At 46.5% G+C, this 21,102-nt stretch overlaps 1 protein-coding gene across 2 annotated transcripts in view; it reads right to left on the bottom strand.

Annotated features, from left to right (window-relative positions):
- Positions 1–14,285, bottom strand: part of CBFA2T2 (CBFA2/RUNX1 partner transcriptional co-repressor 2) — a 158,856-nt gene extending 144,571 nt beyond the window's left edge. For both annotated transcript variants that reach the window (XM_003273537.4, XM_030825469.1), the window contains exon 1: positions 14,057–14,285. In XM_003273537.4, the coding sequence (XP_003273585.1) occupies positions 14,057–14,090 (34 nt within the window). In that variant the 5' untranslated portion in view covers positions 14,091–14,285. The remainder of the gene's footprint in view (positions 1–14,056) is intronic.
- Between the last annotated feature and the right edge of the window lie 6,817 nt (positions 14,286–21,102).

Consider the following 21,102-nt stretch of genomic DNA (forward strand, 5'->3'; position numbering starts at 1 on the left):
ATGCTAGCTAGCTGCTTCCAGGAAGGGGAAAAGACTGGCTGGTGCAGAGGTGAGAGAAACTTCAATAAATATTCTTTGTTCGTTTCAAATGTTAAATTAGGTAAACACATAGCCAGTCCAAAAATTATTTTTTTAAGTTGTAAGGAAAAACAGATTGGCTCAAAACAGATATCTTTTTCTCTAAGAAGCCTTTTTCGAAACACACCCACACATGCATACTTACACATTAGGTCAGATGCCCATCCTTGGTAGGATGTTACTTGCCATTAACACTGCTTAGCATTTGGTACTGAAGCTATCAATCTATCTCCCTTACTGGACTACATAGTCCTCCAGGACCTCAGAACTCTTTATATCCCCCAGGATCTGATACAAGGAATTCAATAAACGTTTGTCAAAGTAAATATTTGAAATCAAGAATATCCTAGAAAATCTGTAACTTTTAGTCACTGTAATGAGAATTCATTATAGTCCACCTTCTAGTATAATTAGCTGTTTGTCCTTCTAATAGAATACAAATATCAGGCCCTTAAATAAATGACATATTGAATTTAACTAACAGGGTAACACCAAGAAACTGAACTGGCAAGTAAGCTAAAATAATTTACAAAAAAGGGACATTCACATAATCAGAAATTGATTTTAGTATTCCAAATGGCTACTTACTAGTTACAGTTTTTATGGACATTTTCCCCATTGACCACACCATTCCTCAGAGTCCAACATCCACAAAATTACCATGAACTATTTAGAGACCTACAGAAAACTCACAGCTAGCCAAGTGTTGCTGTCCACAGCTGCAGCTAAGTGCTCAGTGGCTCTGAGGCATGGATGGCATCCCATCTCCTTCCTCAGAAATTCCCTGCCTCCATTGATTGAACCAGAATCCTTGTTTCACTATTTCCCAATAGAACTCTCGATGGCATCAATTACAAGAGGAAAAGATGGTTAATCACTATCTAAACTTAAAACATCTATTTAGAAGTTTTTATTACAAGAGCTATCCACAAACTGTTAGGGCACAGAAGGAAAACTAGAAAATCACTGAGGACCGGGACTGAATCTTACCTACCTTGGCAGCCCTATGGCACTTAGCGCAATCCCTGCATCTAACAGCTCCATAACACAGTTGTTAATGGTTTCACTTAGTGTAGGAAGGGGATTTTTATTTTATCTGTATTAATTTTTTTCAATGTATTCATGTATTACATAAAACAAAGTAAATATGAAAAAAGCGGGGACCTGTGTCTCTGTGTGTATTGTAGTAGTACTGGCCATTTTGCTATTCAGCTCCTGTATTAAATTGCTTCTTTTTTTTTGTATTAATTTATATTATTATGACTATTATTATTATCTTGTAGAGACAGGGTCTGTGTTGGCCCAATGTGGTCTCAAACTCCGGGACTCAAGCAATTTTCCCACCGTGGCCTCTCAAAATGCTGGGATTATAGGCTTGAGCCACTACACCCAGCCCCTTCTAGTTCTTTCTTTTTTTTTTTTTTTTTTTTTTTTGAGACAGTCTTACTCTGTCCCCTAGGTTGGAGTGCAGTGGCATGATTTCAGCTCACTGCAACTTCCACCTTCTGGGTTCAAGCAATTCTCCTGCCTCAGCCTCCCTAGTAGCTAGGATTACAGGCATGCGCCACCAGTCTGGCTAATTTTCATACTATAGTAGAGACGGGGTTTCCCCATGCTGGCCAGGCTGGTCTTGAACTCCTGATTTCAAGTGATCCATGCGCCTCGGCCTCCCAAAGTGTTGTTGGTATTACAAGCCTAAGCCACCACACCTGACCCCTTCTATTTCTTTTTTTTTGAAACAGAGTTTCGCTCTTGTTGCCCAGGCTGGAGTGCAATGGCGCGATCTCGGCTCACTGCACCCTCCGCCTCCCAGGTTCAAGTAATTCTCCTGCCTCAGCCTCCTGAGTAGCTGGGATTACAGGCATGCACCACCACGCCTGGCTAATTTTGTATTTTTAGCAGCGATGGGGGTTTCTCCATGTTGAGGCTGGTCTCGAACTCCTGACCTCCAGTGATTCGCCCGCCTCGGCCTCCCAAAGTGGTGGGATTACAGGCGTGAGCCACTGCACCCGGCCGACCCCTTCTATTTCTATTCAACCATTTTTTTCTGCAAACTTGTTCCCATAAACAACTATGGAAACCACTACAAACGGAGAGTACTATAAAATCAATCATGAGGTAACATACAGTGTTCAAAACATCCTTTAACAGTCCCTCAACTGATTCTCACCTTTTCAGGTAGACAGGTGAAAAGATGAAATTAACTCAAAATCCAAATATGAATTGTTCAAGACTGCACTGCTTATGAATTTGAGGTAAAAGAAAGGACTGGGATGACACCCATATCTTCCTCTATTACACCTCTACTTAAAAGAGAGACAGAATGTCCCCTCACAGCTCCAAATCCAAAAAGCCACACTCTCACATTCTAGCTGTGTGACAGTGAGTAAATCACCTGATTACCGGAACCAGTCTCTTTATGGAAGTTAAGAGGATGAGGACACTTCTACCTACCTTACTTAATTGCTATAAAAATTAGATATGTGAAAAAATTGTTCTGATACACAAATGGTAGTTACTATTATTTCTGCGAATGATGTGTAAATAAGAACTGCACTAACCCCAAAAGAATATAAATAGCAAGGGACCCTACATTCTAAAACAAGTAACAGAGAGTATTCCTTTCATTGTAGAAATGAGATGACCAAAATCGATTTCACCCAGATATGGTGCTTCCTTAATAATTAATTCTAAAACAAAACAAAACAAAAATACCAACAAGCAAGTGAAACTGTCATACATTACTGGTGGAAATGCAAAATGGTATGGTATAGCCATTCTGGAAAACTTTGGCAGTTTCTAAAAAAGTTAAGCATAGGCTGGGCGTGGTGGCTCACACCTTTAATCCCAGCACTTTCACTTTCAGAGGCCAAGGTGGGTGGATCACGAGACAGTCTGGCCAACATGGTGAAACCCCATCTCTACTAAAAATACAAAAATTAGCCAAGTGTGGTGGTGCACGCCTGTAATCCCAGCTACTCGGTAGGCTGAGGCAGGAGAATTTGCTTAAACTCAGGAGGCGGAGGTTGCCATGAGCCATGCCACTGCATTCCAGCCTAAGTGACAGAGTAAGACTCTGTCTTAAAAAAAAAAAAAAAAAAAGTTAAATATGAAATTACCATAGAACCCAGCAATCCCATGCCTAGGTATTTATCCAAGAGAGATAAAAACATATGTCCACATGCAGAACTGTATATGAATATTTAAAGCTTTATTCATAATCATCAAAATGGGAAACAATTCAAATGTCCATCAGCTGGTGAACATAACATAATGTTACTCAACAATGAAAAGGAACAACCTATAGATACATGACACAATGTGGATGAATCTCAAAAGCATTACGGTAAGTGAAACACTTCAGACACAAAGGCTACATACTGTATGATTCCATGTATATGACACTATAGAAAAGAAAAAGTAGAGAAACAAGCAAACAAAAACCCCCATAAAACTATGAGTGACAAAAACCAGTATAAACTAGTAGCTTCCAAGGGCTAGGTGAAAAGAAAGGGGTGTGAGAAAACTTACAGGAAGAATGAAAATTATCTCTATCTGGATTGATGATTACAACTGCACACTAATAATACAAAACTAATAGAACTATGCCATGAAAAAGAGCAAGTTTTTTTCTCTACCCACTGACAAAAAAAAAAGTAAATTTGATTGTATATAAATTACATCTCGGCCACGCATGGTGGCATATGCCTGAATCCCAGTACTTTGCGAGATCGAGGCAGGAGATTCGCTTGGGCCAGGAGTTCGAGACCAGCCTGGGCAACATAGTAAGACCCTGTCATGAACAAAAAATTTAAAAAGAATTTCAAGTTATTCTGAGACTCTGCCAAGACAGAAGCACCAAGAAAAAAAGATAAATAAACCATACAAAATGAATATTTTTCACTGTATCTAGTTTTATACAATAAATTTTTTCCTAAAAACACACACAAAATGGCCAGGTGCGGTGGCTCACGCCTGTAATCCCAGCACTTTGGGAGGCCGAGGAGGGCGGATCACGAGGTCAGGAGTTCAAGACCAGCCTGGCCAATATGGTGAAACCCCGTCTCTACTAAAAATGCAAAAATTAGCCAGACATGGTGGCATGCGCCTGAAATCCCAGCTACTCAGGAGGCTGAGACAGGAGAATGGCTTAAACCCAGGAGGTGGATGTTGCAGTGAGCCGAGATCAAGCTACTGTATTCCAGCCTGGGTGACAGAGCAATACTCCGTCTCAAAAAAAAAAAAAAAGAGAAAAGGTTACAAATGACTTTCTTCCTAAATGAACTTTGTGGTATTGGACTGGAATTAAAGGTATTAGTATGAACTCATGGTGTTTATTACAGATAGTTACCGTAGAAATAATTTGCCAGGTTGGGGGCTCACACAGCACTTTGGGAGGCCGAGGTGGGCGGATCACAAGGTCAGGAGTTCAAGACCAGCCTGGTCAACATGGTGAAACCCCATCTCTACTAAAAATATAAAAATTAGCTGGGCCTGATGGCGGATGCCTGTAATCCCAGCTAGTCGGGAGGCTGAGGCAGGAGAATCGCTTGAACCTGGGAGGCAGAGGTTGCAGTGAGCTGAGACTGTGCCACTGCATTCCAGCCTGGGCGACAGGGCGAGACTCCATCTCAAAAAAAAAAAGAAAGAAAGAAATTTAGATATATATATTTTGATATGTGTGTATACGTATGTTTGTGTATATATTTTCTAGCTCTGTCCATTAAGAGGTTCTAAAAAACAATATTCCAATAGCAATGAGCACACACAGCACCCAAATCTTGATTTCCAAATAACTTTCTCCACTGAAAGGAATTAGGAGAGAAACAGTTTGGAGAAATGGCCGATTCCAAGAAGAGGGTAAGAAGGCCGGGCGCGGTGGCTCACGCCTGTAATCCCAGCACTTTAGGAGGTCGAGAAAGGCAGATCACAAGGTCAGGAGATCGAGACCATCCTGGCTAACACAGTGAGACCCCGTCTCTACTAAAAATACAAAAAATTAGCCGGGTGTGTTGGCGGGTGCCTGTGGTCCCAGCTACTCCGAAGGCTGAGGCAGGAGAATGGCGTGAACCTGGGAGGCGGAACTAACTTGCAGTGAGCCGAGATCACGCCACTGCACTCCAGCATGGGCAACAGAGCGAGACTCCGTCACAAAAAAAAAAAAAAAAAAAAAAGAAGAGCAGAAACTAAGCCTACAACACCTTTTTTGTGCGTCAAAAAAAGCAGTTAAAAACTGTGGGAACGTGTCAAAATGACACAAAAGCCAGCTCAAAGAGGATCTCACTGGCCAAATCTGGAACAATGTGAACACAACAAATAATGACAGTAACAGATTATTAAAATAAGAATCCATAAATCCATATTGATATACATATATATATAAAGATAAGAAAATGCTGTGCAGAAGAATATTAACTAATAAGCAAGGAAGGACTGACAGAAACAACAACAAAAATTAGCTGACGCTTGTCTATAATCCCAGCTACTGCCACATAAGGCGGCTGGCGCCTGTGATCCCAGTACTTTCGGAGCTTGAGGTGGGAGAATAACTTGAGCCCAGAAGTTTGAGATCAGCCTGGGCAACAAAGTGAGACCTCATCTCTACAAAATAAAAAATTAAATAAAATTTTATAATTAGACCAGGCGCAGTGGCTCATGCCTGTAATCCCAGCACTTTGTGAGGCTGACGCAGGCGAATCACCTGAGGTCAGGAGATCCAGACCATCCTGGCCAACATGGTGAAACCCCGTCTTTACTAAAAATACAAAAATTAGCTGGGTGTGGTGGCATGTGCCTGTAATCCCAGGTACTCAGGAGGCTGCAGCAGGACAATCACTTGAACCAGGGAGTCGGGGGTTGCAGTGAGCCGAGATCGCACCACTGCACTCCAGCCTGGCGACAAAGTGCAACTCCGTCTCAAAAAAAAAAAAAAAAGAAGGGCTAAGAATATAGTTTCAACTACTTAGCCAGACCAACTTATCAAGGGAAAATTAATGGGGAGCTTAATTTAAGCAATTGCCTGGGGAATGCAGGAGCTAAAACCATCACCCCTCCCGGCACTTCTCCCTCACCATTCTGCATTTCCCTAATCTCAGCTACTTCTACCTTTAGTCCCAGACATAAAGTTAGCGTAGCTCTAGGGATATAAGGCCAAAATGAATAAATCTGTGTTGTTTAAATATCTGTTCTCATGTGGCTTCGAAAAATTAAAAGCAGGCAAGACCTCTGCATGGAGATGGCTAAATTAACAAAGAAATAAGGGAAACATTTGTAAGAGAGGAAAAGGTCAAAATAGTGTATCAAGGGAGCTGTGCTATGCCTGACATTAACATTTCACTGGAGCTGCTACAGAGGTCACATTACATATTTGTCACCATCAGCTAATTTGACTGAAAGATCTAGCCAACTCCAAAGCTATAAATTCAGACAGAAGGATACCAAGCTCTGGGTTATTCTGAATTTACACTTTGATTTCTGCATTTAATTACAACACAAAATAGAACGGTAAAATCAAATCTTACAGAGCCACATTGCAAAGTAAAGCTTCATTGCATAGTCTATATACTATATTTGATGATCCATATTTGACAGCTCCTCATACAGCCATGCAAAATTAGCATGGACATTTCTTGGGCTTTTGATGTTCACTGCCATCATCTGCTTCACTGCTAAGATCAGGAAACATATGGGATGAATTGTTAAAGACTGCTGAGAGTTTCTGTTGCCTTTTTATTTTTTTAATTCATCTCTAAGGCCAACTTAGGATACCTCTGAACAAGGTCTCATATAGCTATCTTTAAATCATACCCCAATTATTTGGACTTTTTTTTATTTTTTTATTTTTATTTATTTTTTTGAGACAGAGTCTTGCTCTGTCGCCCAGGCTGGAGTGTAGTGGCATGATCCTGGCTCACTACAACCTCTGCCTCCCAGGTGCAAGTGATTCTCCCACCTCAGCCTCCCAAGTAGCTGGGATTACAGGCATGCGCCACCATGGCTGACTAATTTTGTATTTTTATTAGAGATGGGGTTTCTCCATATTGGTCAGGCTGGTCTCGAGCTCCCAACCTCAGCTGATCCACCAGCCTCAGCCTCCCAAAGTGCTTGAATTACAGACGTGAGCCACCGTGCCCGGCCTGGACTTCTTTTAAATAAGAAGAGTTGTTGGGGGAAGAAAGTTGAAGAAAGATTATGGGAAATCAATTATCTTCAGGAAGCTCTGGGCTCCTCTAGAACACATGTCTAAAAACCCCTAGTCTAGCAAAAAGAAGCCATGTGATAGACGGTTAAAAAAAGTGGGTTTTTGGCTAGGCGCGGTGGCTCACGCCTGTAATCCCAGCACTTTGGGAGGCAGAGGCAGGTAGATCACAAGTCAGGAGTTCAAGACCAGCCTGGCCAAGATGATGAAACCCCGACTTTACTAAAAATACAAAAATTAGCCACGTGTGGTGGCGGGCGCCTGTAGTCCCAGTTGCTTGGGAGGCTGAGGCACAGAACTGCTTGAACCTCGGTGGTGGAGGTTGCAGTGAGCCAAGATCACACCACTGCACATGGGTTTTTCGACACTCAATGTATAATGAATGAACTTGACACCAAGATTAAACTAGTTAGGAAGAGTGAATCTACTACTTATTAACTGTGTGACCTTGGACTATTAAATTCTCTAACTCTTATTTCTTTTTTCTTTTTTTTTTTTTTTCTGAGATGGAGTCTCGCTCTGTCGCCCAGGATTTCTTTATCAGTAAAACAGAGACACTCTCTCCCAAGTTTGATCTATAATTAAATGAGATGATTGATGTACATAAAAAATGCCCAGCAGAAAATCTAGCCAAGACTTTTTCTTAAAAGAACTCAACTAGACTTGGACGGGCGCGGTGGCTCACGCTTGTAATCCCAGCACTTTGGGAGGCCGAGGCGGGCGGATCACGAAGTCAGGAGATCGAGACCACGGTGAAACCCCATCTCTACTAAAAATACAAAAAAATTAGCCGGGCGTGGTGGTGGGTGCCTGTAGTCCCAGCTACTCCGGAGGCTGAGGCAGGAGAATGGCGTGAAACTGGGAGGCGGAGCTTGCAGTGAGCCAAGATTGCACCACTGCACTCCAGCCTGGGCAACAGAGCAAGACTCCATCTCAAAAAAAAAAAAAAAAAAAAAAGAACTCAACTAGACTTAAAGTCATACTCGGTTGACATATCTGCTTATTGACTCATTTCAAAAGTTCAAGTTATGGTACCCCAACTCCTAAAATTTCAGATAGCTTCAAGGGGCCAGAGACAGAAACCAGAGACAGAGGCAAAAAGCTACTTAACCAGCCTTAATAAAATCCAGAGACAGGGTCTGTCACATGTACAAACACTAGCTCATGTTGCACATGTAAACTATTAGTACAGCATTAGGAGATCCCTTCCTTGGTAATCTTACCAAAGCCTAAACAATAACCAGAGTGATTCTTCTTCATTAGCCTCCAAGCTTTCAGGGATTTGAAGTAAATCTTTTCAGAAGAATGGTCACTTTCTATGAGATTCAAAACAATACTCTAAAACTAAGGAATGAGAACAAAATTGGCAGGTGAGAAACCTTACTTCCCCACCTCTTCCTCCTATTTTCATTACCCTGAATTTAGTGAATTAACTCATCTTGATCCCAGGGCTGCACTCATTCATTAAGCACTATCATTTAAACCATCCTTCCTGCCTAAAAGTCTGGATTCACATAACCTATACAACATTTAACACTTGAGAACAAGCTTAAAGTCAATCTCTCTGCTTATTATTATTTATTTTCTTTTTAGGCGGAGTTTCACTCTTTGGCCCAGGCTGGAATAAAGTGGCGTGATCTCAGCTCACTGCAACCTTCCGCCCCCTGGATTCAAGCAATTCTCTTGCCTCAGCCTCCTGAGAAGCTGAGATGATAGGCACCCGCCACCAGACCTGGCTCATTTTTGTATTTTTAGAAGAGACGGGGTTTTGCCATGTTGGCCAGGCTGGTCTCGAACTCCTGACCTCAGGTGATACACCCGCCTCGGCCTCCCAAAGTGCTGGGGTTACAGGTGTGAGCCACTGTGCCTGGCCATTATTACTTTTTATTGAGACAGGGTCTCTCTCTGTCACTCAGGCTGGAGTGCAGTGGCACTATCACTGCAGCTTCCAACACCTGGGCGCAAGCGATCCTCCTACCTCAGATCCTCCTACCTCAGCCTTCCGAGTAACTGGGACTACAGCTGAGTGGCACCACCATCACGCCCAACCTCTGCTGATTTTCTGATTCTGTATATAAGAAAACTAGGTCGGGCTGGGCACGGTGGCTCACACCTATAATCCCAGCACTTTGGGAGGCCGAGGCGGGCGGATCACCCAAGGTCAGGAGTTCGAGACCAGCCTGGCCAACATGATGAAACCCCATCTCCACTAAAAATACAAAAATTAGCCAGGCGTGGTGGCACATGCCTGTAAACCCAGCGACTTGGGAAGCTGAGGCAGGAGAATGGCTTGACCCTGGGAGGCGGAGGTTGCAGTGAGCCGAGACTGCACCACTGCACTCCAGCCTGGGCAACAAAAGGGAAACTCCATCTCAAAAAAAAAAAAAAAAAAAAAGAGAAAGAAAGAAAATTAACTGGGCCAGGCACAGTGGCTCATGCCTGTAATGGCAGCACATTGGGAGGCCAAGGCAGGTGGATCACTTGAGCCTAGGAGTTCTAGACCAGCCTGCGCAACATGAAGAAACCCTGTCTCTACCAAAAATACAAAAGTTGGTCTCATAACCTGGTTTCAAAATTAACAAACAAAAATTTTAAAAATACAGTAAGATGGCCGGGCGCGGTGGCTCACGCCTGTAATCCCAGCACTTTGGGAGGCCGAGGCGGGCAGATCACGAGGTCAGGAGATCGAGACCACGGTGAAACCCCGTCTCTACTAAAAATACAAAAAATTAGCCAGGCGTGGTGGTGGGTGCCTGTAGTCCCAGCTACTCGGAGAGGCTGAGGCAGGAGAATGGCGTGAGCCCGGGAGGCGGAGCTTGTAGTGAGCCGAGATCGCGCCACTGCACTCCAGCCTGGGTGACAGAGCGAGACTCCGTCTCAAAAAAAAGAAAAATAAATAACATTCATAGAATGTGTGTGCACACTCAACCCTATTTTTTTTTTTTGAGACGGAGTCTCGCTCTGTCGCCCAGGCTAGAGTGCAGTGGCGCGATCTCGGCTCACTGCAAGCTCCGCCTCCCGGGTTCACGCCATTCTCCTGCCTCAGCTTCCCGAGTAGCTGGGACTACAGGCGCCCGCCACCACGCCCGGCTAATTTTTTTTTTTTGTATTTTTAGTAGAGACGGGGTTTCACCGTGGTCTCTATCTCCTGACCTTGTGATCCGCCCGCCTCGGCCTCCCAAAGTGCTGGGATTACAAGCGTGAGCCACCGTGCCCGGCCTATACTCAACCCTATTTACTGATGGAATGAACACTAAAAACATTTTAGGTGGCCAGGTATGGTGGCTCATGCCTCTATTACCAACACTGGGAAGCTGAGGCAGGAGGATCACTTCAGCCCAGCAGTTCAAGACCAGCCTGGGCAACACAGTGAAACCCCATGTCTACAAAACTTTTTAAACAATTAGCCGGGCATGGTAATACATGCCTGTAGTCACAGCTACTAGGAAGGCTGAGGTGGGAGGCTCACTTGAGCCCCAGAGATAAGAGGCTGCAGAAGCTATGCTCACTGGGCAACAAAGCCTGGACAACAGAGCAAGACCCCACCTCAGTTTTAAAAAAAGAAAAAACAAACATGTGAGGCCACAGTTCTAGACTACTTCCCCAAGTACTCTGGCTCAGGGGTTGAAGCACCGATTTTAAGACTGAACTCCTATATTCTCTTTCCCAGCATGCCAGTTAAAAACTTCAATCAAGGCCAGGTGCGGTGACTCATGCCTGTAATCCCAGCATTTTGGGAGGCCAAGGTGGGCAGATCACCTGAGGTCAGGCGTTCGAGACCAGCCTGGCCAATGTAGTGAAACCCCATCTCTACTAAAAATACAAAAATTAGCAGGACGTGGTGGCATGCACCTGTAACACCAGCTACTTGAGAAGCTGAGGCAGGAGAACTGCTTGAACCCAGGAGGCGGAGGTTGCAGTGTGCCGAGATCATGCCACTGCACTCCAGCCTGAGCAACAAGAGCGAAACTCCGTCTCAAAAAAAAAAAAAAAAAAAAAAAAAACTTCAATCAAGGACGGGTGCAGAGGCTCACACTTGTAATCCCAGAACTTTGGGAGGCTGAGGCAGGCAGATCACTTGAGGTCAGGAGCCTAGCCAAAACATGGTGAAACCCCGTCTCTACAAAAAATACAAAAAAAAACTAGCCAGGCATGCTGGTGAGCACCTGTAATCCCAGCTCCTCAGGAGGTTGAGTACTACACCAAGTGTACTGTCTGGGAATGTAATACAGAATTCTCTTAGAAACACTAAAAAAGGCCAGGCAAAGTGGCTCATGACTTTAATCCCAGCAATTTGGATGGCTGAGGAAGGAGGATTACTCAAGCCCAGGACTTCCAGACTAGCATGGGCAACAAAGCAAGACCCCATCTCTACAAAAAATAAAAAAATTAGCTGGGTGTGGTGGCGCCCACAGTCCCAGCTACTCAAGAGGCTGAGGCAGGAGAATCGCTTGAACCCAGAAGGTTGAGGCTGCTGCGAGCCATGATGACGCCACTGCACTCCAGCCTGGGTGACAGAGAAAGACTGTCTCAAAAAAAGGAAAAAAGAAAACAAAAATGTAGTTACATAACAAAAGCAAAAGTTGTACTTTTGGGCATATTTTAAACTAAATACTACACAAAAGAAATTTGGACACAATCTTTTTAAGTGAAAGCAAGTTTATTATGGAAGTAAAGAAACAAAGGAAGGCTACTTCACAGGCAGAACAGCCCCCCAATTTTTAATAAAAAGTCCTTTCTGGCCAGGCTCGGTGACTCACACTCGTAATCCCAGCACTTTGGGAGGCTGAGGTTGGGTGAATTACCTGAAGTCAGGAGTTCGAGACCAGCCTGACCAATATGGTAAAACCCTGTCTCTACTAAAAATATAAAAATTAGGGCCGGGCGCGGTGGCTCATGCCTCTAATCCCAGCACTTTGAGAGGCCGTGGCAGATGGATCATCTGAGGTCAGGAGTTCGTGACCAGCCTGGCCAACATGGTAAAACCGTCTCTACTAAAAATGCAAAAAATTAGCCAGGTGTGGCGGCAGGCGCCTGTAATCCCAGCTACTCTGGAGGCTGAGGCAGGAGAATCGCTTGAACCTGGGGCGGGGAGAGGTTGCAGTGAGCTGAGATTGTACTATTGCACTCCAGCCTGGGCAACAAGAACAAAACTCCGTCTCAAAAAATAATAATAATAAAATAAAATAAAAAAATTGGCCCGGGCGTGGTGACATACGCCTGTACTCCCAGCTACTTGGGAGGCTGAGACAGGAGAATAGCTTGAACCCAGGAGGCAGAGGTTGCAATGAGCCGAGATCACGCCCCTGCACTCCAGTCTGGGTGACAGAGCAAGATTTCGTCTCCAAAAAAAAAAAAAAAAAAAAAACAGCCTTTCATTTTACAGAGATGCTGTACCTTTGCAAGCCTAAAAGAGTAATCACTATCTGCCTCTTTAGTTGGAAATTTCATGAGGAATGGATCAAACCATCAAAAGCAGTAACTGCAAGCTGGGTGTATCTACTTTTTCTATCTTCAATCCAACATTTAATGGGTGCAAAAAAAAAGAAGCGTAAAGCCTCCCTTTCACGTGTTTAAGGATATCAGCTGAGACTAGTACTCAGAGTACCTTCTGTTACTCAGTTTCATCCTCTGCAAAATGGGCATCCTCAAATAATGTCTTACTTAGGATGTCACCAAGATTAAACAATAAAAAAACATGCAAAACATGTTTATCTGTTTCCTCATTTACTATGTCTCTCCCTCTCCTAACTAAACTCAAAACCCCAGTTCGGTCTATCTTGTTTATTGTTGTATTCCCAGGGCCTGGAATGGTATTTTTAAACTTACTGCATGATTTAATAAATATTAGGTGAATAGAATGCAAAATGTCTGGTGCTCAAAAAAATGTTGGCTATTATAATTACAATAATGAAAAACAATTAAAATTTTATTGTTCTTATTCAGAGAAGCCACCCTTCCCCCAAGGATCTCACACATCAAGGAGGAACACTAGATAAATGCTGGAATGGCTACATGGAAGTAAGAATAACAATTAGATCATGGAGCAGGACTAATAGACAACAAAACAAAATCTTAAATACATGGCTAGAGCCTAATTTCGGACTTTTCCGAGTGCGCTGCACACTGGATCAGATTAATAAAGGATGATTACAATAATGACAGTTTTCACAGTTGTGTGTGTGCCAGGGTCGGTGTCAAGCGTTTTACTAGCCTCACGAAACCCAAGAACCCTTGGGGAGGGAGGGAACCCGCTCCACATCCCCATTTTGCAGATGGGGGAACTGAGGCGACCGGGAGAGCCAAGGTCACAACCTAAATGAGGAAGCCTGGATGTGAACCCAGGTAGCCAACTCCTGAGCCTGCGCTCAAACAGGCCATCCGAAGGGCCATTCTCATCTCCTCCAACCCTCAACATCGGGCGGGTGTAGTATTTCCCCAGGAGCCGGACTTCGTGGCCCCAGCGCCAGGAGAACAAAATGATTCTCGCCCGCCGGCAAGTCCCATGCACGCCGGCTCGGCCTAAGCTCCGAGGCCGCGGGCCCCACAGTTTCCCTCACACCGGGAGCCCCGAGCTCTTCGGGCGGCGCAGGAAGCGACGAGGTGGCCTCAGGAGCCCGGGAAGGCCCACCCCGCTGCGTGACCTTGGATCCGCCGCCCCGCTTCGGGCCTCAGTTTCCACTCCCGGCCTCGCGCCCGGGGCACTCGGAATCACCGCGCCTGTGGAGCCGCAGGCCTTCACACGCCCCCCTCGGCCGCCCGCATTCACGCCCCACTTACGCTGGAAGGCGGCCGCTCCAGGGACGCCTACCATCGCCGAGCGCCGCCACCGCGCGCCGCCCGCCTCTACCCGCGACACGGGTCCCTCGTAGGCGCCGCCCGCCTCGACCCGCGGCCCGGGTCCCTCGCAGGCGTCGCCGCGAGATCTGCAGCCGCCGAGCTAACCAGACACCACCACCGCTGCTATAGCCGTCGCCGTCGCAGCCGCCGTTAGGCCGCGCGCCGCCCCGCCCCCGGCTGGCCCCGCCCCGCCCGCCGGGCACGCCCCCGCCGCGCGCTCTCGCCGCCAGGCCAACGCACGCGGAAGCCCGGCCCCAAGACCAGCTCCCATTAAGCACCGCCCCCTAACCTGACCCGCCCCTTCCGCGGGAACCGACCGCCGAATCCCGGCGCAGCCTGCTTCTCAGACCTGCCCCCTCGGCGTCACGCGCGCCCGTCACGCGCACGGCCCTCTTTCTGGCTCCAGGCTTCCCGGTGTAGCCAGGGCAGTGGCCCAGGCTCGGGGGCGGAGTCCTAGGGGGAGGGATTACAATGAGTGGCAACGTCTCACCTGAGTTCTCCAGGTACAGGCCTGATGGCTTTTGCGCATGCCTTTGAGCGAGCCCCCTCGCTCAAAGTGTTTTTGGCCTGAAGTATTCTAAATGCCTAAAATTTCATCATCATAATATTCGTAATTTGGCGGGGTGTGGTGGCCCATGCCTGTAATCCTAGTATACTTTGGGAGGCCAAAGGAGAGTCACTTGAGCTCAGGAGTTTGAGACTAGCGTCTCTATTAAAAAAATAAATAAATAAAAATAAAAAGTAGGCCGGGCACTGTGGCTCAGGCCTATAAACTTAACACTTTGGGAGGCCGAGGAGGGTGGATTACCTGAGGTCAGAACTTCGAGACTAACCTGGCCAATGTGGCGAAACGCTGTCTCTACTAAAAACACAAAAATTAGGGCCGGGCGCGGTGGCTCAAGCCTGTAATCCTAGCACTTTGGGAGGCCGAGGCGGGAGGATCATGAGGTCAGGAGTTTGAAGACCAGTCTGGCCGATAAGGTGAAACCCTATCTCTACTAAAAAAATAAATAAATAAAAATACAAAAATTAGCCCGGTGCGGTGGCGCGTGCCTTTAGTCCCAGCTACTTGGGAGGCTGGGGCAGGAGAATCACTTGAATCCGGGAGTGGGAGGTTGCAGTGAGCCGAGATCAGAGCCATTGCACTCCAGCCTGAGCAACAAGAGCAAAACTCCATATCAAAAAAAAAAAACAAAACAAGGCCAGGAGCTGTGGCTCACCCCTGTAATCCCAGCACTTTGGGACGCCAAAGCTGGCAGATCACAGCTCAGGATTTGGAGACCAGCCTGACCAACGTGGTGAAACCCCGTCTCTACTAAAAATACAAAAATTAGCCGGACGTGGTTTCACGAGCCTGTAATTCCAGCTCATCGGAAGGCTGAGACAGGAGAATTGCTTGCACCCCGGAGGCGGAGGTTGCACCGAGCCAAGATCACGACAGTGCACTCCTGCCTGGGTGACAGAGCGAGACTCACTCTCAAAAAACAAAACAAAACAAAACAAAAAAATTAGCTGGGCGTGGTGGCGGGTGTCCATAATCCCAGTTACTCGGGAGACTGAGGTAGGAGAATCGCTTGAACCTGGGAGGCAGAGGTTGCAGTGAGCCGAAATCGCGCCACTGCGCTCTAGCCTGAGCAACAGAGGGAAGCTCCGTATGAAAAAAAAAGAAAACAAGAAAAAAAAAAGAATAGACTCTTGTTTCTCAGTATTATTTCAGATATCTCACACCAAGAATATAGAATGCATTTGTATTTTACTTGTGTATTAAAAACAAATTTTAAAAGACAGAATGTAGGCCGGCCGGGTACACTGGTTTATGCCTGTAATCCCAGCACTTTGGGAGGCCAAGGCAGGTGGATCGCTTGAGTTCAGGGGTTCAAGACTAGCCTGGGTAACACGGGGAAACCGTGCCTGTACAAAAAATACAAAAATTAGCCAGAGATGGTGGTGCACACACGCTTGTAGTCTCAGCTACACAGAAGGCTGAGGTGGGAGGATCATATGAGCCAGGGAGTCAGAGGTTTCAGTTACCCCAGATCAGACCAATGCACTCTGGCTTGATCTAACAGATCAGGCGTAACAGAGTGAGACCTTGTCTCAAAAAAAGAAAAAAAAAGGCTGGGCGCGGTGGCTCACGCTTTTAATCCCAGCACTTTGGGAGGCTGAGGCGGGCGAATCACGAGGTCAGGAGATCGAGACCACGGTGAAACCCCGTCTCTACTAAAAATACAAAAAATTAGCCGGGTGTGGTGGCAGGTGCCTGTAGTCCCAGCTACTCGGAGAGGCTGAGGCAGGAGAATGGCGTGAACCGGGGAGGCGGAGCTTACAGTGAGCCGAGATTGCGCCACTGCACTCCAGCCTGGGTGACACAGCAAGACTCCGTCTCAAAAAAAAAGAAAAAAAGAAAAAAAATGTAGAAATAAGAACATATGTGCATATACCAGCTGGGTATAGTGGTTCACACCTGTAATCCTAGCACTTTGGGAGGCTGAAGCGGGCAGATCACAAAAGGTCAGGAGTTCGAGACCAGCCTGGCCAACATGGTGAAAACCTGTCTCTACTAAAAATACAAAAGTTAGCCAGGAGTGGTGGCGTGTGCCTGTAGTCTCAGCTACTCAGGAGGCTGAGGCAGGAGGATGGCTTGAACCTGGGAGGTGGCGGTTGCAGTGAGCCAAGATCATACCACTGCACTCCAGCCTGGGCCACAAAGCGAGACTCTGTCTCAAAACAAAAAAAAAAAAAAGAAAGAAGAAGAAGAAGAAGAAAATAAAATAACATATGTGGCCAGGCATGGTGGCTTATGCCTGTAATCCCAGCACTTTGGGAGACTGAGGGAGACAGATCACCTGAGGTTGGGAGTTCGAGACAAGCCTGACCAACATGGAGGAACCCTGTCTCTAGTAAAAATACACAATTTGCTGGGCACATGCCTGTAATACCAGCTACTCAGGAGGTTGAGGCAGGAGAATCACTTAAACCCAGGAGGCAGAGGTTGCGGTGAGCCGAGATTGCACCATTGCGCTCCAGCCTGGGCAACAAGAGCGAAACTTCATCTCAAAAAAAAGAACATGCATGTATATATATATACTCTTTAAAGTGCCATGAGCACTGATGAAGAAAGCCCTCCCTAGAACGTTTTTGGAAAACATAATAGAAGGCCCCAATGTACTCAGAGAGTCCCAGGAAGGGTCTCTAAACCACAACTAAAAGGCTACGAGGAATTCAGATGGGGTAATCAGCCCAGCCGAAATTTCACTTCCTTTGTGAAAATCTCTCCAATGCTTCTATCAAAAAATAATTTTCAAGACTGGGCAATAAAGTGAGACCTCCTTTCTACAAAAAATTAAAAAATTAGCAAGGCATGGTGGTGCACGCCTGTAGTCCCAGCTACTCAGGAGGCTGAGGCAGGAGGATAGGCTTGAGCCCAGGAGGTCAAGGCTGCAGTAAGCTGTGATCCAACTGCACTCCAGCATGGGTGACAGAGCAAGACCTTGCCTCAAAAAAAGAGTGATAATAATTTGGCCGGATGCAGTGGCTCATGCCTGCAATCTCAGCACTTTGGAAGGCTGAGGCGGGTGGATCACCTGAGGTCAGGAATTTGAGACCAGCCTGGCCAACATGGTGAAACCCCATCTCTACTAAAAATACAAAAATTAGCTCACATTGTGGCAGGCACCTGTAATTCCAGCTACTCGGGAGGCTGAGGCAGGAGAATCGCTTGAACCAGGAGACAGAGGTTGTGGTAAGTCGAGATCATGCCACTGCACTCCAGTCTAGCCACAGAGTGAGACTCTGTCTCAAAAATAATTATTATTGACCGGGTGCGGTGGCTCATGCCTGTAATCTCAGCACTTTGGGAGGCCGAGGCGGGCCGATCACAAGGTCAGGAGATCAAGACCATCCTGGCTAACACGGTGAAACCCTGTCTCTACTAAAAATACAAAAAATTAGCCGGGCGTGGTGGTGGGCGCCTGTAGTCTCAGCTACTCGGGAGGCTGAGGCAGGAGAATGGCATGAACCCGGGAGGCAGAGCTTGCAGTGAGCTGAGGTCGCACCACTGCACTCCAGCCTGGGAGACAGCGAGACTGTCTCAAAAAAAAAAAAAAAGTATTATTATTGTTATTATTATTTTTCAAACTGTTTAAAAAAACACGAGGTTCTTATACAAAGTAGAATAAACACATATCAATGATTTTACTTACCTTATTAGTTAAGAAGGGAACCAATGAGATGAAAAGACTGGTTCAAAGGAGAATTTGAGGAAGGGGAGTTACATAATCAGTCTGTAAAATCATGTACTTTCTCTTAATGGTATATATCCCATTTGCCATTTTGCATTTACTTCCCTCATTCTTGGATTGCTGTCTATCTGCTTCTACGAACCTCAAATTTCGTAAAATTTTTTTTTGTTGTTGTTTGTTCATTATTGTATCTCCAGTGTCTGTGACAGGGTTGGTACCCCATAAATATCTGTTAAATACTTTTATTTTTGGCCAGGCCCAGTGGCTCACGCCTGTAATCCCAGCACTTTAGGAGGCCGAGGTGGGTGGATCACCTGAGGTCAGGAGTTCGAGACCAGCCTGGACAACATGGCGACATCCTGTCTCTACAAAAAAAATACAAAAAAATTAGCCGGGCATGGTGGTGTGTGCCTATAATCCCAGTACTTTCGGAGGCCAAGGCGGGTGGATCACCTGAGATCAGGAGTTCAAGACCAGCCTGGCAAACATGACAAAACCCTGTCTGTACTAAAAAATACAAAAATTAGCCGGGCATGGTGGCAAGCGCCTGTACTCCCAGCTACTCAGGAAGTGGAGGCAGGGGAAATTACATGAATCCAGGAGGCAGAGATTACAGTGAGCTGAGATCATGCCACTGGGCTCCAGACTGGGCAACAGAGTGAGACCTTGCCTCAGAAAAAAAAAAAAACTGGAGTGCAGTGCAGTGATCACAGCTCAATGCAGCCTCAAATTCCTGGCCTCAAGCAATCCTCCCAACCTTAGCCTCCTGAAGAGCTGGGACTACAAGCAAGTGCCACCACGGTTGCTAATTCTTTTTTTTTTTGAGACGGAGTCTCGCTGTGTCGACTAGGCTGGAGTACGATGGAGCGATCTCAGCTCACTGCAACCTCTGCTTCCTTGGAACTTGAACTCCTGGGTTCAATAAATTCTCCTGCCTCAGCCTCCCGAGTAGCTGGGATTACAGACGCCTGCCACCACACCAGCTAATTGTTGTATTTTTAGTAGAGATGGGTTTCACTATGTTGGCCAGGCTGGTCTTAAACTCCTGACCTCAGGTGATCCTCCCCCATCAGCCTACCAAAGTGCTGGGATTATAGGTGTGAGCCACTGCGCCCCACCAGCTATTTTTTTTTGAGACGTAGTTTCACTCTTTTTTTTTTTTTTTTTTTTTTTGAGACGGAGTCTTGCTCTGTCGCCCAGGCTGGAGTGCAGTGGCACAATCTCGGCTCACTGCAAGCTCCGCCTCCCCGGTTCACGCCATTCTCCTGCCTCAGCCTCTCCGAGTAGCTGGACTACAGGTGCCTGCCACCACGCCCGGCTAATTTTTTTTTTTTGTACTTTTAGTAGAGACAGGGTTTCACTGTGGTCTCGAACTCCCGACCTCGTGATCCGCCCGCCTCGGCCTCCCAAAGTGCTGGGATTACAAGCGTGAGCCACCGCACCCGGCCTGTAGTTTCACTCTTGTTGCCCAGGCTAAAGTGCAGTGGCATGATCTTGACTCGCTGTAACCTTTGCCTCCTGGGTTCAAGCGATTCTCCTGCCTCAGCCGCCTGAGTAGCTGGGATTACAGGTGGCACTGCCACCATGCCCGGCTAATTTTCATATTTTTAGTAGAGACGGGGTTTCACCATGGTGAAACACACAGGCAGGTCTCAAACTCCTGACCTCAAGTGATCTGCCCACTTCGACCTCCCAAAGTGCTGGGATTACAGGTGTGAGCCACTGCGCCTGGCCTAATTTTATATTTTAGTAGAGACAGGGTTTTGCCACGCTGGCCAAGGTGGTTTCAAACCCCTGACCTCAGGTGATCCGCCTGCCTCGGCCTCCCAAAGTGCTGGGATTACAGTCATGAACCATGGCACCCAGCCCCGACCGACTAATTATTATTAGTAGTAGTACTAGTAGTAGAGGTGGTGTGTCTCTTTGTGTTGCCCAGGCTGGTCTTGAACTTCTAGAGCTCAAGCAGTCCTCCAGCCTGGGCCTCTCAAAGTGCTAGAATTGTAAGCATGAGCTACCACACCCAACCTTCAAACTTTTTAAGATTCAAGTAAGAGAGACCAGGCCCAGTGGCTCACACCTGTAATCCCAGCACTTTGGGAGGCTGAGGCAGGCTGATCATGAGGTCAGGAGTTTGAGACCAGCCTGGCCAGCATAATGAAACGTCATCTCTACTAAAAATACAAAAATTAGCCGGGCGTGGTGGCACGCACCTGTAATCCCAGCTACTCAGGAGGCTGAAGAATGAGAATCGTGCCGGGTACAGTGGCTCATGCCTGTAATCCCAGCAGTTTGGGAGGCCGAGGTGGGTGGATTACCTGAGGTCGGGAGTTTGAGACCAGCCTGACAAACATGGAGAAACCCCGTCTCTACTAAAAATACAAAATTAGCCGGACATGGTGACTCATGCCTGTAATTCCAGCTACTCAGGAGGCTGAGGCAGAAGAATCGCTTGAACCTGGGAGTTGGAGGTTGTGGTGAGCCGAGATCGCACCACTGCACTCCAGCCTGGGCAACAACAGCAAAATTCCATCTCAAAAAAAAAAAAAAGAGGCCGGGCACAGTGGCTCACGCTTGTAATCCCAGCACTTTGGGAGGCCGAGGTGGGCAGATCACGAGGTCAGGAGATCGAGACCATGGTGAAACCCCGTCTCTACTAAAAATACAAAAAATTAGCCGGGCGTGGTGGCGGGCGCCTGTAGTCCCAGCTACTCGGAGAGGCTGAGGCAGGAGAATGGCGTGAACCCG

Source organism: Nomascus leucogenys, chromosome 13 (genome assembly GCF_006542625.1).
Source record: "Nomascus leucogenys isolate Asia chromosome 13, Asia_NLE_v1, whole genome shotgun sequence".
NCBI classification, from domain to species: domain Eukaryota; kingdom Metazoa; phylum Chordata; class Mammalia; order Primates; family Hylobatidae; genus Nomascus; species Nomascus leucogenys.